This window comes from Macaca thibetana, chromosome 6, assembly GCF_024542745.1.
Source record: "Macaca thibetana thibetana isolate TM-01 chromosome 6, ASM2454274v1, whole genome shotgun sequence".
Taxonomy (NCBI): Eukaryota; Metazoa; Chordata; class Mammalia; order Primates; family Cercopithecidae; genus Macaca; species Macaca thibetana.
In genome coordinates, this window is record NC_065583.1 from 68,767,280 (window position 1) to 68,783,283 (window position 16,004).

The 16,004-nt window shown below is 38.5% G+C and overlaps 2 protein-coding genes across 16 annotated transcripts in view; both read right to left on the minus strand.

Moving 5' to 3' along the window:
* SRP19 (signal recognition particle 19) overlaps positions 1 to 16,004 on the minus strand; it is an 823,764-nt gene that overhangs the window by 75,875 nt on the left and 731,885 nt on the right. The gene's annotated exons all lie outside the window — the stretch shown is intronic.
* The window catches only part of APC (APC regulator of WNT signaling pathway), a 143,417-nt gene that overhangs the window by 19,816 nt on the left and 107,597 nt on the right, over positions 1 to 16,004 (minus strand). For 4 of the 15 annotated variants that reach the window (XM_050793017.1, XM_050793024.1, XM_050793020.1 and 1 more), the window contains 4 exons: positions 10,702 to 10,800; positions 6,995 to 7,373; positions 4,380 to 4,475; positions 3,014 to 3,067 (listed from right to left, as the gene is read on the minus strand). In XM_050793017.1, coding sequence (XP_050648974.1) covers positions 3,014 to 3,067; positions 4,380 to 4,475; positions 6,995 to 7,373; positions 10,702 to 10,800 — 628 coding nt within the window. The remainder of the gene's footprint in view (positions 1 to 3,013; positions 3,068 to 4,379; positions 4,476 to 6,994; positions 7,374 to 10,701; positions 10,801 to 16,004) is intronic. The other 11 variants (XM_050793029.1, XM_050793032.1, XM_050793031.1 and 8 more) reach the window with 3 other exon arrangements.

Sequence of the window (16,004 nt, forward strand, 5' to 3'; positions counted from 1 at the left end):
GGGAAGACACAAAGGAAGCAGTAAAAAAAAAAAAAAGTGAAGCAAAATGGTAAGGAAGTGAACAAAAGAGAAAAATGCATGTGGAGGCTATACAAAATATAATTCATCAAATAATCATCATGGGACTCAGAAAGAAAAAGATGAATATGAACAGGCAATTCTTGGACACTAGAAGTCTAAATAGGTCATTAATCTGAAAAAGAGCCAGTACATTAATATTTTTATAAGTGGTCTGGAAAGTTCAATATGCAGAAGAATCTTGCAAGTTTGTAAAACAAAGTTCTGTCTTGGCTCAAGAATTCCAAGCCAAGGGATTTAAATGTAGGAATATTTATGTAAAACTTTATGACTAGCAGGAATGACAGACATGTTTGAATGTAGGTAAGTGAAAATTAATTTGGTTAAAGAAAATCCAAATCCTATTTAGGAAAATTTTCCTCCATTCACCTGCAACAGTGGCAAAATACATAGACAGTGAACAAAAATCAGTCATTGTCTTTATGAAGAGCGTACAGATTGGAGCAAAGATAGATGAACTATGTAGAAGCACAGGGTGATATAATAGGTGGACTTAACCTAGACCTGGGATTAGGTTCCTTAAGAAAAAGGCTGAGGAAATAATGTTTTAATGTTTAAGTTGAAACGTAAAGGATGAATGTATATCTTTTTTAAATTTTTTTATTTTGGTAGAGACAGGGTACCACTATGTTGCCCAAGCTGGTCGCGAACTCCTAGGTTCAAGTGATTCTCCTGCCTTGGTCTCCCAAAGTGCTGGGATTACAGGCATGAGCTACCAGGTCCAGCCAGATGAATGCATATGTAACAAGGGTGGGGAAGGAAGAAGAAAGACACATTCTAGGCAAAGGAAACAGCATGCAAAAGGGCCCCTGGGCCTGAAATATTTAACAGCAAGGAGAGGGCCACAAAATGAGGCTATAAACATGGGTAGATGCCAGATCACTTAAGACTTTATGTGCCATATTAAAGATTTTATGCAGAAAAAGGAATAATTAGATGCACATTCTAAACAGATTACTACGGTTTCAGTGAACAAAATGGACTGTCAGTGGAAATGGGAAGAGAAGTAAGACAAAGTATTGCAGAACAGGAGAGATGATGGTGGCTGGGACTGGGGATGAAGAGAAGAGCGATGACTTAAGATATTTTTAAGTAGCAGAATTAAAGCAGTCAGTTGCTATTTGCAGGGGATAAGGATGGCATCGTGAATGCCTTCCAAGATTTTGGTTTGAGCAACTGGGTTGGAATTTCTGAGAAAAGGAAACTGGGAAAAGATGAGATTCAGGGATGCGAAAGATTACGAATTCACTTTGTGACAGTTGAGTTAGAAGTGTCTAAAATACCACCTAAGGGAAGATGTCACATAATCAGTTCAATAATGTGTCTAAAACTCAGGGAGAGAACTCAGATTGAGCTGTAAATTTGAAAATGAAAACAAAAACTGTAACAGAAGCATAGAGAGAAAGGAAGAGAGCCTAGGGCAGAGCTTCAAGGAATTCCACCATTTTACACTTGGGTGAAAGAAAAGGAGCCTGTAAAAGAACTGAGAATTTTGACCCATGAAATTGACATGGAAGACCTTAAGACTGTGGCCTGGTATACTAATGAGATCGCCAAGATGTCGGGTATTTTAAAGCAGAGGATCAATACCACAACAAAACAAACTATGCCTTTTGTCTGTATAAAATCTTGCCTGGTGTGACAATAACTGCGATACTTTCTTAAGAAAGATAAAATGCACCTAAAGAAGATGCCAAGAAGGCACGACATGATCAAAGAGTTGAGTACTCTTGTATGGAAAAACTAAAAATCTTAGGACTTGATACTGAAAATAAAGATTAAATAAGAATGTGGCAGATATCAAGAGATTCAGGAAGAACATGGCTAATAAAAAAAGAATATTCAAAAAAATTTAGACTATCAGATAAAAGAGGAAGTGCTTTTTGACTTCACGCAAATGAAAAGATTTCAGAGAATTCTGAGGCATAGAATAGAATTCATAGGTTAAAACTATAAATGGATTTGCTAAAATATGCAAATTCATGACTGGATTGATACAAGTAAAAAGTGGTTGCTCTAAGAAAAATCAGGATGTTTCATGGTAACGCAAAGATGATGAACATGTCCTTCCACAATTTTCTTGGTGCCTGTTAGCAAACAGTGGTCTAAACAGACCAAAGTATTGCCCAATAGGGTAAAACTACCGATAGTAGAGCACCAACAGACTCAGGTGACATTCAACAGAATCCTTAATTTAGACTCTTATGAACAAAAGAAAGACTGATAATTTTAAAAAGTATATTACTTTTGTTTTATGTGGTTTAGACAGTCACCATTGGCATGAAATGCCTTGTTCTAAAATAAATATCACAGGCTCAACAAGAATATTCTATTGGTGTTTCACAAAATTTCCTGAACATAAGAATCAGCCAGGCCACTTATCACATTGATTCCTAGGCCCTTCCCCTGGAGATTCTATTTGCTACAAGGCCAGAAAATCTGCAGTTTGGTGAGTGCCTCTGGGTGATCATTATGATTAAGATATTTTGTGAAATATTAATGCAAATAAACTGTGAGTTCCTTGAAAGCCAGGACCAGGTCCTAATCATTATAAAAATCTAGTGCCTAGCACAGTTTCTGGGGTAGATTTGAGAATCAATAAACATACATCATGGAAATTATAGTCTAAAACTTCTAATACTAATAAGTGCAAACGTAAATGACTGATAGTTGTAGAATCTTCATATATGTACAAACAACCATCCCAGCTGGCTGAACTAAGGAATTCCCCTTCACCTATTTGGGATTTCTTTTTTCCTTATCCCTTAATGCCAAAACCTTGTGCTGTCTTATACTATTATCTCCCTGCAATCCACAAACCCTAATCCTCCTTCTGCCCCAGTGCAAATCTGGAGGTAAGGAGTGAGAAGAAGGTAATCCCCTGTGGCTATGTCCCCAGCAGTCACACCCCCAGAGGCCCCATCCTGCTCCTCACCTGAAAGCCCCTGCCCTAGCTCCTGTGATGAAATGCCCCGGGTAGCCTTCCTACCTGAAGAAGGAAGAGGAACAAATACTGAGTCTAGGTTTTATTTTGAAATCCAGATAATTAATGTCTCAGTCCTAGTCTACAGTCCACTGGAACACAGGAACATTTACAGAATAACTTTTGAGGTATCTTAAAATTAAATGTTTTCCTGTTTATTCATGATTTTTTATCCCCTTCCTGTTATGATTAGCATTTTAAAAAATTTAAAATGTTCACAAATGCTGAGATTGTACTAAGGAGGGGAGAATTCATAAGATTAACTGAGATTCCACAGGAGACCAGGGGGGAGGAAAGAGAATCAGGGAGGCCAATTGCTAGGCCACTAGGAAGGAAAGCATGGCCAGAGGGCAGGCCTGAAATCTTAAGGTGCAGAGCCTCCCAAAGTGATGACTCTGAAGGACAATACTTTTGGCTGTTCAGGTTCTCTGTGTAAGAGTCTCATGACTTCATCACTTTTAAGATAAATGACGAATGAAACGATGAGGGGGTAGGAATATAAAGTGGGAGTTGGAACATAATGTAACATAAACGGCACAAAATGCAAGGGCACAATTACACTAAAATGGGAATTAAGTGTATGGTTCCTGCTTGTGGCATGACTAGAGAGATCCAGTTCACATGAGATGGTTCAGCATGATGCAATTTATAAATACCACATGTACAAAATGAACCTACAAATCAAAGAAAACCCGTTATATAAAAAATGGAGTGCACTGCTGGTTATATAAGGTTTAGTGTGTGAAAATACATACCTAAAGGAGTAATCATTCCAAAGTTAATGAAATGTTTCTGACTTAAAGCATAATACTTTTCTATATTAACCAGTTTCAAAGATACCAGGCTGCTTATGATGAAAATCCTGTAAAGTACCGATAACCATGAAGATAAATGAAAATCTTAATAATAATTCCCTCTGATGCTCATCAAAAGTGACTGAGTTCAATCACAAAACACTAGCTCCACATTTCAAAATAATTCAAATTAACATCCTCATCAGCTGGCACACACAAAGTCTACTTTGGCAAAAGGGACAAAGAGTGACCCATTTTGTCATTGTTTTTCAATCTCTGGCTTCGATTTTGAAAAAGTTAGTATATGACAGGGTAGCAGTTTCTGTGATTCAGGATCCTTTCTCTGCTGGAAACCAGGGTACGTTTTTTTGCTACACAGAGGAAGCAGCTGATAGCAGAAGTTGGTGGCCTTGTATCATAATTCATCAATGACTAAAAATCTTTATTTACTATACTGAATTTCTACCATGATTTAAAAATCCACCAGTAATTGTCTATGGCATTAAAAAACATTTTCGTCTTACCTAGTTCATTCATTGCATGTCTATGCTCTTCATCAAATGAAAGTTTCATTAGAACACACACAGCAGGACAGATCTGATGTTCAACAGGTGCTGGCACTGAAAAATAAAATCAACATAAACCATAATGCTTTGTTATTTAAAGAGCAATGATGTTTATCGTACTTTAAAAATATGCAGGGATCACTAGTATACCCCTAATTCATGGAATTTTAGTGGATCAAATATTTGCTGAAAGGACAAATAAATACTACAAATGTAGAACAAAAGGCTTTGTTTCCATAAAAATGTTTACCACTCATCTGCCCTTGACTAAGTCTCTTAGAATAAGTCTTGGAGGTTTATGCTATTACTCACATAGCTAATAATTTAAAATTATGTTGAGTATACAAAACAATAAAAACATTTTGGTATAAAATGATTTAATTTTGTTTATAATTTCTTTCTTTCTTTAAAAAAAAAAACAAAAAAACAAAAGAGGGTCTTGCTCTGTTGCCTAGGCTCGAGTGGAATGATCACAGCTTTCACTGCAGCCTTGTATTCCTGGGCTCAGGTGACCTTCCTGCCTCAGCCTCTGGAGCAGCTAGGACTACAGGCATACCCCACAGCCCCTAGCTAATTTTAAAAAATTTTTGTAGAGATAGGGTCTTGGTATGTTGCCTAGGGTAGTCTCAAACTCCTGGCCTTAAGTGCCGCTCCTGCCCGGGCCTCCCGAAGTGCTGGAATTACAGGTACGAGCCACTGTTTATAATTTCTATTTAAACTACTATCATGAGTGTGGGTTAAAAGCACATGGTGCTGGGTGCGGTGGCTCACACCAGGAATCCCAGCACTTTGGAACACTGAAGTGGGCAGATCCTTGAGTTCAAGGAGTTCAAGAACAGCCTGGGAAACATGGCAAAACTCCATCTCTTTAAAAAAAAAAAAAAATTAGTCAGTTGTGGTGGCGCATGCTTGTAGTCCCAGATACTCTCAGGAGGCTGAGGTGGGACGAGTGCTTGAGTCTGGGAGGTTGAGGCTGCAGTGAACTGTGATTGCACCACTGCATTATAGTCTGGGCGCTTGTGTGAGACCATATCTCACTACAAACAGAAAAAAAAGCATATGGCTGTGTACAAATGTGATCTCTAATACAAAAAGTTAGACAGATATACTACAGAGTAAACAGAAATTTCTAAAAAGGGTGTCCAAGAAAATGTACCTCCACATTCAATACTATGCACAAGGTTTCAAAACTCATTTGACATAATTTTTAAAAAAAATCTCAAAAGAAATATTATTTTATTCTATTTAATTTTTTGAGAACAAATATCAAGAGTACAAAATGTGGGTCATTACATAATTGTGGATAGCCAAAGAAAACAATCCAGGAAGGCAATGTTCTCCCAGTAAAAATCTTACTAGTTCTCTCACCCTAGGACAAATAGGTATGAAAGGCAATCCCTTTTTTCTTATTCTTTTAAAATTTTTTAAAAATGAGACAGTGTCTTACTATGCTGCCCAGCTGGTCTTAAACTCCTGGGCTCAAGCAATCCTCCTGTCTCAGTCTCCCAAACTGCTAGGATTACAGGCATGAACTACCACACCTGGCCTTTCTTATTCTTCAACATTTTTAGATTTCAAATAAATTCATCTTCATACCCAAGCTTTAAAAAATCTGCTACAGCTTCATAAGTCATGTTTGCATCATCTCCTCTTCACATCAATAGGCTGATACAGTAGAATCATCTACTTGTAGTGCACGTGTGTGTGTGTGTGTGTGTGTGTGTGTGTGTGTGTGTGAGTTCTTGTCAGGTGAAAGGAAGGTCTTACCTTACATACTTACTGCTTTTGGTTGTTGGCTACAGGAATGAAGTAAGTTATATCCCCACAGGTCCTAACTCCCATGCTGCTCCTGAGGGAGTGGGGCTGGTGTCTAAGGGTCCCCTCCTGAGTGAAGAGCTGGGTAGATTATCACTCCCAGCAACTGGGGCCCACTGTCTACAGCTGGATGGTACAGTAGGAAAAGCACTGAGCTGAGAGTCAGGAGATCTGGGCTCTGTTCCTGGGTCTACCACTTACTAGGTGTGAGGGCCATGGTTAAGTCCTTTAGTTCTTTTGAGCCTCAGTTTTTTCATCTGTAAAATGGAGATAATACCTTCCCTTCCTACTTCACTAGGTTGTTGTGAGGGGCAAATAATATAATAGATGTAACGATGCTCTGTGTCCCCTGAATATAATGATATGCAAATGTAAAATATTATGGTTTGTACACTAATGGCTGAAGGAACTTACGTAAAGTCACTTTCATCTACGAAATGAGCTTCAGCTATGAAGTGAAAGATGGGCAACATAATTGCTCAAGTTCTTTCTAGCTCCACTAAGGCCCTACTATGCTATGACTGTATAAATTTCTCTTGACTTACTGTTCTTATAGTAGTGCACATAACATTTCCTTTGCTAAATTTTTCTAGGGAAATACAGACTTAATCTTTTAAACATGATAGTAGCACAAATGGCTGATGTGAATTTCCTCCTCTTAGTCATAAAGACAGCATATTAACTAAAAATGTTTTCTATTTAAAAATCTCACATTTGCTTTGAAACATGCACTATGATGTACACCAAAGAGAACATACTTGGATTTTTGTCCTGGTCCATGCCTTGTTCATGGGCTTCCTGCCACTCCCAACAGGTTTCACAGTAAGCACGTATCTGTTCCAAAAGATGAAGGACTCGGATTTCACGCCTGCCTCTCTTGTCATCAGGCTGTGAGTGAATGATGTTGTGGAGTGCTGCACTGGCCCTGGCCCGAGCCTCTTTACTGCCCCGGGAATTTCCCAACAATACAGAGTCTTTGTCATTGCCATGTAAAAGCTGGATGAGGAGAGGAAGACATCCAGACTGTCGCATGGATATACAGCTGTCTTGGGAGCTAGACATAGCTAGCAAAGTTCGCGACATATCATCCTTATCATGAGTACCAAGCATTGACAACAATGAATACACCATTTCCACCTGTGGGCCAAATGAGTTTAGAAACAAAATTATGACTTTAATATCCAAAAGCCAAAAACCAATTAAGTGATGAATGGGATATTTACTGTAACTCTAAAAACACAAAACAACCCCCCCCCAAAAAAAAAACCCGAAAACCTTTCCAGGATGAAGTAATCAGTGTTATTTCAAAATCTATGTATCATCACCAGTTTGTTTATGTGAGTAAATAATATGAGTGGTAAAATACAGTATTAAAAGAAAAAGTAGGTTTTTGCATACTCACTAACTGTTAGTGCTGTTTGCCTAGATCAGTTGGTGCTAATCCACTGACTATAATCAGGGAAAAACAACTGATTTCACACACATAGAGAATGCAGTTTAGTTAAATTCTCTACAGAATTTAAAATTTTATCTTATTTCTTTTAATCTATACCCATAAGCAATAAATAGAAAACATTTCTGCAACAATTGTAAGTACTAATTCTCAGCAATCATTAATTCTCGTCAGATGATAATATTGTTAAAATTATATGATTATAAATTTAAAAATGTTTTGTCATAAAAAGGAAAATGCCATGATCATACAGAGTGAGAGCCGGGATTTGTAGTCAGTTTTTAAAAAAGCAACCAGTAAGTACTAATTACTCTCTGACAATAAATTCTAAGTATTTACCTAGAAGCCGATTAGAAACAGGAAAATGGCACCCAGTTATCCTGGACCATGGTCCACTCATTTTAAAGCTACAGGGTATTACATAAAAGAAGAGGCTATTATATAAAGAATGCATCATCTCCATAACTCAGTGGTTCTCAATTCGGGGCAATTTTGCCCCCATCAGGACATATTTGACAACATCTTGGAGACATTTTTGGTTGTCACAATTGCAGGACAGGTAGTTTAGGGCAATCTAGTGGGTAAGCACCAGGGATGTTACTATACATTCTACAACGCAACAAAGAATTATCCAGCCAATAGTGCTGAGGTTTAGAAATGCTGCTTTAAATGTGTAAATACACACATACCTTTAGATATGAAAATTTTAGGAAGGCAGTATAGGACTGTGGATAAATGGGTTTTCATTGGAGCTAGGCTCAAATTTTGGCTCCACCTCTTAGGAGCAAGCTGTGGTGCTATTATTGTCAAGCTATTTGATTTCTCTGAGCCTCAGTTTTCTGAGCTGCAAAATGGAGAAATTTACCTACCTAACAATGTTTTCTCCATTAACCTGAAATAAAATAATACATGTATAGGACAGTAGCTGGCATTCAAAATACATACTAGGGTCTTAATATTATCATGCATAAATGACTTCAAAAAGAAACAGTATTCTAATTGCCAGTTTTCATACAATAGTGCTCTTGAATATTCAAGATTTTTTTTACAGTAAAAACTACATGTTGAGGTTAGACAGATCTGGAATTAAATTTCCATGCCTAAAACTTTTTTTGCTTGTTTTCTCATTTAGAGAAATATGAATACTTCACAGAATTTTGGAGGGGACCAGAGATAATGTACACACAACTCCTGGCACAGTTACTGGCATATAAGAGGTTCCAAGAAGTATAAACAGGATTAAGCCTCATAGTGAGAATATCATTGATTATTCTAAAATCATTACTTAAATCAACATTAGTTATTTCAGTAATACATTTCCCAAGAGCTATTATATTATTTACAGTAAAGAAAGAGTATACAGAGTATGCTGTGAAAACAATTAATGGAATTCGAGTTAACTAAAACTATATTGTTTAGTAATAGCAGAATTTCATTTCATCTTAGTTAATTTAAAAATCTCTGACGGGCCGGGTGCAGTCGCTCACGCCTGTAATCCCAGCACTTTGGGAGCCAGAGATGGGTGCATCACCTGAGGTCAAGTGTTCGAGACCAGCCTGGCCAACATGGCGAAACCCCATCTCTACTAAAAATACAAAAAAAATTAGCCAGGCGTGGTGGCATGCACCTGTAATCCCAGCTACTCAGGAGGCGGAGGCAGGAGAATCGCTTGAACCCAGGAGGTGGAGGTTGCAGTGAGCCAAGATCGTGCCACTGTACTCCAGCCTGGGCAACAGAGCAAGACTCTGTTTCAAAAAATAAAAAATAATAAAATAAAATCTCTGACTTTAAAATAATAAAGTAACTATATTTTCCTCTTTTTTTTTGAAATGGAGTTTTGCTCTTATTCCCCAGGCTGGAGTGCAATGGTGCAATCTCGGCTCATTGCAACCTCTGCCTCCCAGGTTCAAGCAATTCTCCTGCCTCAGCCTCTCGAGTAACTGGGATTACAGCCATGTGCCACCACGCCCAGCTAATTGTGTATTTTTAGTAGAGATGGAGTTTCACCATGTTGGTCAGGCTGGTTTTGAACTCCTGGCCTCATGTGATGCACCCACTTCAGCCTTCCAAATTTCTGGGATTACAGGCGTGAGCTACCACATCTGGTCTAAAGTAAGTATTTTCTTTTCAAACACTATTCCCAAATCCTAAAATATTTGCTAGCATCTAAGAAAGATACTCTAATGAAACTCACTTATCAGCATGAAATAACACTCAACTTCAACAACTTTTCCATTCACCTCAATACATATTTACTCACGTGCAGGCACCATCTTAGACACAGCAAAAGACAAGTAAAAAAACATTTCTTTATTTCCAAAAGGCAGGTTCATGCAAATTGTTAGTGATTCAAATGAGGTAGATGGATCACATGGGGAGGTAAGAGGACCTTGGGAATCAGAAAATGTTTTGTAAAAAAGCAAAGCCCAAGAAGAGTTTTGAAGGCTGGCTAGGATTCTGACAGACATTTATGGTGGTCCCCACCAGTGCAGGCAAGGAAGGGAGGTGTAAAGTCACAGGGAGTGTTCACGAAGAAGGAAGTGAGCCAGTTTGGTTGGAACTCAGTATTCTTGCAGATAAGTGGATGGAAAGACTGAAAAAGAATTAAAAATTAGGTAATCTGGCACTCTTTATAATCCTGATTTTTCCTTTGTTTATGCTTCTTTGTATAAAAAGATGTCATTTCTTTAAGAGACTGTGAATCAGAATTCTCCACTAGAAAGTGGTGTAATCTCAGCTCACTGTAACCTCTGCCTCCTGGGTTCAAACTATTCTCATGCCTCAGCCTCCTAAGTAGCTGGGACCACAGGTGTGTGCCACCACGCCGGCTAATTTTTGTATTTTTAGTAGAGATGGGGTTTTGATATGTTGCCCAGGCTGGTCTTGAACTCCTGGCCTCAAGTGATCCACCTGCCTTGGTGGGATTACAGGTGTGAGCCACTGCACCTGGCCAAGAATGTCTTAGCAAAGTATTCATGGCATTAGTGACCAGGGTTTCTAATCTTCTGTTACCTTGGTTCCCAGATGACTTGTCAGCCTTCGAGGTGCAGAGTGTGTGCTACTAGAACTCAAAACACTGGCTGTTTCGTGGTCCATTCGTGTAGTTGAACCCTAAAAATTAAGCAAATTATAGATAGTATAATTTAGACTATAGGTAAATACAGATAACTTCATGTTAAGGTACTCCAAATGAAGTGTCTTTATGATAAAGAAATAAATACATCATAAAAAGTATGACCATTATAACTGTTCAAACTATTTTTTACCTATAAGCTTACTAAGTATATTTTAGAGAAAAACTAAAGAAAAGAGGATTTCTTGCATATGAGCATTAAACTGCAGTATGGACTTAACCAAAGACTGAAGAAATTCTAGGGTAGTAATTTTTCATAGATCAAAATAAATAAAACCACATTCAGATAAGTTCACTGATGAAAAGCAGTGAAGGAATGTTCAAATTCTGAAATGCTCCAAATTGCCAGAAAACTAAGTATGAATTTGCTATAGTCCGAGTTCTCTAAGATCTCACAGTTTAGAAAGGGCTGTTTGAAACTTTTACTGGAGAAAGACATGAAAAAAATAAATGACTGCAGTGCAATATAATATAAACACCACAGTAGAAGAATGAACAAAATACTGAAGGAAAACAGGAAGAAAGAAATTACTGCTTAGGGACTATTAGAGGCTGTATAAAATCAGTAACAGTTAAGGTAGGCATTTTGTGACAGGAGACTGACTGATGGAAGAGACTGTGCAAAGGTACAAATATGGAGAGCGTGGAGTGTTCCAATGTAACGTGAATAGAACACAAGGTGTATGGTCAGAGATAAAGATTGGGTTAAATCAATAAGTATCTTGTGTCATTTCAAAGACGTTGCTGTCAAGCTGTGGAGTCACTGGACTTCAGGCAGGAGAACGGTACAATCAGAATTATGTCTTAAAAACAGCATGGAGAGATCACAGGTAGGAAATGAGGGAGTGGGTATTTTCAGTAGTTGAGTGGTTCTGAGGGCACAAACTAAGGCAGTGGTAACAGAGAAGTGGGGATGCTCTTGAAGGATATTCAGGGGGTCAAATTAATTGACTTGAATAACTTGACTGGATGTGAGTAAAGAGGCTGGGAGTCAAGGACAACTTGGAGGTGCCAAGCTTGGATAAATGGATAAGTAATGATGCTATTAATGGATATTGGAAACCCAGAAATAAACGATGGCTTTCATTTGGGAACTGAGCTCACCTTTGAATCTGACATCCAGTAAGAATGCCCAGTGGGCATCTGAAAACATAGGATGCAACTCTGGACAGGAGCTGGAGTTGCAGATAAATATCTGGGACCCCATAGCTAAATCCATTCATTAATAATTAAGGAAATGACTCTAAGAATAGTGTCAGCAATATTTGCAGGCACTCTTTTGCAGTTCTCAACCTTGCAAAACGAAAAGCTAAAATGTAAGTTATTTGAGGACAGAAACTTTATTCTGTTCACTGCTGCATTCTTAGTACCAAGGGTGATCTTAGGATTAGTAGGTATCCACAAAATATTTGTTGAATTATAAATAAATGAGGAGCTATTAGTAAAATCCATAAGAATGTCAAGATGCAGGACATCATTCGAATTGTCTTTCAGATATATATGCTCTGGCTAATTGGAGAAGGGAAAGAGAAAACCACAATGGGAGTAAAAGGTTCTGAGGACCGTGAGATGGCACCTCCTACTCTAGAGGGTACAAGGGGTAGAATTTTGGAACCAACACACCTTATAATTTCCTTTTGTGCATAAACTTCACTTTTGGTGATTTTTTCTTTTTCTGTCTTTCTTTTTTTTAGAGATGAGGTTTCACTATGTTTCCCAGGCTGGCCTTGAACTCTTGGGCTCAAGTGATCCACTCACCTCAGCCTCCAGAGTAGCTGGGACTATAGGAATGAGCCTATGAGCCTAGCTATGGTGACGTATTAGAAACTTTCCTTCTCTGTTAGCTAGCAACCTAAACTGTTTGCCAGTTAATTTCCACTTTGGTAGACAACATAGGAAACTGCTAACAATGCATTCCTAAGTGATTTGTCAGGATTTTTACCTAATAATTAAGTGCTCATACAGAGATTTCTGAATTCTTCATAAATTCCTTGTTCAAATTTGTTATAAATTTGTTATAAAGTCCTTAAATACGTGATACTCCAAAGTTATTTTTTATGAGGGCTGCTTAGAACTTCTGTATAAGTCATGTTATAAGCTAAGGTGAGGTTTTCCTGACTAGTGCACAAAACTATTTTAGACCATTATTCACAATAATTAGCTATTTTAGATCAGCATTTTTAAGAGAAAACTACATTTGTCAAAACTCATTCAACTGTACACTTAAAATGGATACATTTTATCACACACTAATCTTTCTTCAATAAAAGTGATCTTTAAAAAATCCTAACTTGAGAGGTTTTAAAAAATATGTCCCCATATAAAAGCAAGAAAATCCATTCTTCATTTTATTCATATTCACATAGAGAAGTCTGGGGTTGGACTGAGAATACTAGCTCAGAGACCAGAGTGGCTCCCCTTTCCAGTCTCTACTTCCTTTGTGGGTCTGGACTCTTGACGCTTCAGGGACACTTCTAGGACAAAACTAATTACTAATCCTCCTTAGGGAAGGGAAAAGAGGCATCAAGGAAAGACTCATCTTACATCTCTTTCCACTGCCACCAGCTATTGACTGCTTCTGGAATGGTCTTTAAATCCACATGCAACCAAGCAACAAATATTGCCCGAGCCCCTGCTACTTTCCAGGTAGTATGCTAGTCACCAGGGATAGAACTAAGACATTCTCAACCACACTACACACAGTATCTAGATGAGAAGCTGAACATGAAAATACGTGTGGGTAAGTGCTTTGACAGAAACTGTATGAACACACAGGAAGACGCACAATTCAGTCTTGGTTCCTGAAAAAGTGGCATCTGAATTTGGACTTGAACCATGAGGAGTAATTTAGTTAATAATAAGAATGAGGGAGATTAGCCACAAGGCAGCCCAGGCAGAGGCAGAGGCATAAGCAAGGGTCAGAAAGAACATGGTATATTTGTGTTTGTGTGTGTGTGGAGAGGAAGGGGAGGGAGAACTACAAATAAATCTGAACATAAGGAGCTCACTCTGGTTGTAGTTAATAGAGGTAGATCTGAGGGACCGAGACTCAGGCTAAGGAGGATAGTTGGGGCTTTTTTAGTAAATTCAGACAAGGAACCTTTTTCTTGGTCTATAGAAGGGAAATGAGTCTTTGTCCTGAAGCAAACACACAATCTTTGAAGATGTCTAAATATCTTTACTGTTTGTAGGTAGCCTCCGAGATAGATCTTTGCCTCCTGGTATTCATGCCCTTTTGCAATTCCTTCCCCTTTAGTCTTGGCTAGATTTAGTGACTTGCTTCTAGTGAATAAAATGCTACAGAAGTGATGAGAAGCACTCTCAAGGTAAGGTTACAAAGACGTGGCTTCCATCTTGGGCACCTCTCTTGTTCCCTCTGAGGGAAGCCAGTTACTATGCTGTGAACTGCCCTGTGGTGAGGCCCATGTAACAAAGAACTGATGTCTCTCTGGCTGACACCCAATGAGGATCTGAGGCCTTCAATAGCCATAAGTGAGCTTAGAAGCAGATCCTCCAGTTATGCCCTGAGATGACTGCAGCCCCAGCCAATACCCTGAAGTCTTGTGGGAAACCCTGAACCAGAGACAGGCAGCTCAGCTGCACCAGGATTTGTGATCCATAGAAGCAAAAATAAATGTCTAGTAATGCTGTTAAGTTTTGGGGGCAATTTGTTATGCAGCAATAGCTAACTAATGTACTACTTGAAACAAAAGAAAACAGGAGGTTTAATTACGAAACAAGGGAAAACTTGTTTCCACAATAAAACATGTTTCTGACATTCATTTCAGTGTAGACACCAAATATTTTCTAAGCTTCAGTCTTAGTTATCTTCCTATGTAGCTTCTGGATTTTGAGACACTCCTCATTCCCCATCTGTCTCAGGAGAAATTTAGATGTATTTATTATTAGGAGATACCAAGGGGTACACATACCCGTACTCTCTATGAGCCTAGAACTTGGTCCATGAGAATCTTTCTTAGGTGTTTTATTAAGGCTAGACCTGAGCCAACTTCTTTCAGAGTGACTTTCAGAGGGACCAGAGTCTCCCTATCCACAAGAAATGGTTAATAACTTCCTAAGAATTGTTTCCCACCCAACTCATAACTAAATTCTGAAGAAACTTGAGTGTGATGGACTTTCTCACAACCTCAAGACCTGCTCAGTCAGTCATGATTGCACATCCCTTGAATCAGCCTTGCTCACTGTCCAAAGATAGAAGCACTTGCTGTATCATTCCTGACTCTCAGTGTCAAACTGTGTGAGACCCTATTTCCCACTGTCCTTTTTCCTATCCAACCTTCCTGTAGAATCCACGCTAAATGCTTTATAAATACCCATACATCCTCAACTTTTTACTTCATGCTCCTTTTATTTCCTGGTCTTCAACTTTCTCTAAGACGTTGCTTTTTTTTTTTTTTTTTTTTTTTGAGATGGAGTCTTGCTCTGTTGCCCAGGCTACAGTGCAGTGGTATGATCTCAGCTCACTACCAGCTCTGGCTCCCAGGTTCAAGTGACTCTCCTGCCTCAGCCTCCAGAGTAGCTGGGATTATAGGCATGTGCCACCACTCCTGGCTAATTTTTGTATTTTTAGTAGAGACAGGGTTTCACCATGTTGACCAAGCTGGTCTCAAACTCCTGACCACAAGTAAGACATTGCTTCTTTGAAATGACTAGTAAATCCAACATATTTCTATATATTTCAGGTTGGATTTCTTTTGGTTATCACTTTCATAATTCTCTTCCTAGTTTTTAACAGCTTTGCACTGCAGTTATTCTATCCCACTTGTCTGGAAACATTGCAACTACAGATGAATCCAACTGTCTGTTTTCTCTACACCCTGACATGAAGTGCCGGGCAGCATTCAAGAAATGTGAGCATGTGAGAAACTTATGTAACTCGCTAGGATGCTGTCGATATACATTTATGGTCACCAATATACCTAGACCCTCCATGCCATAACTGCCATCTTTTTGTTTCCCTTGTCAGCTCTCCTTTCTTTGGCTATTTCTGATATCCTTCATTTTGTATTATACAAAACTGTGGCTCTTCTTCTCTTACTGCATATAACTTCTACTTTATAGAAAAATAGAAGCCAACAGACAAAATTTCCTCAACTTCTTGCTAACCAGAACCTTAAAATTACCTGCATATATATCCATCTCCACCTTCTGCTGTGAAATC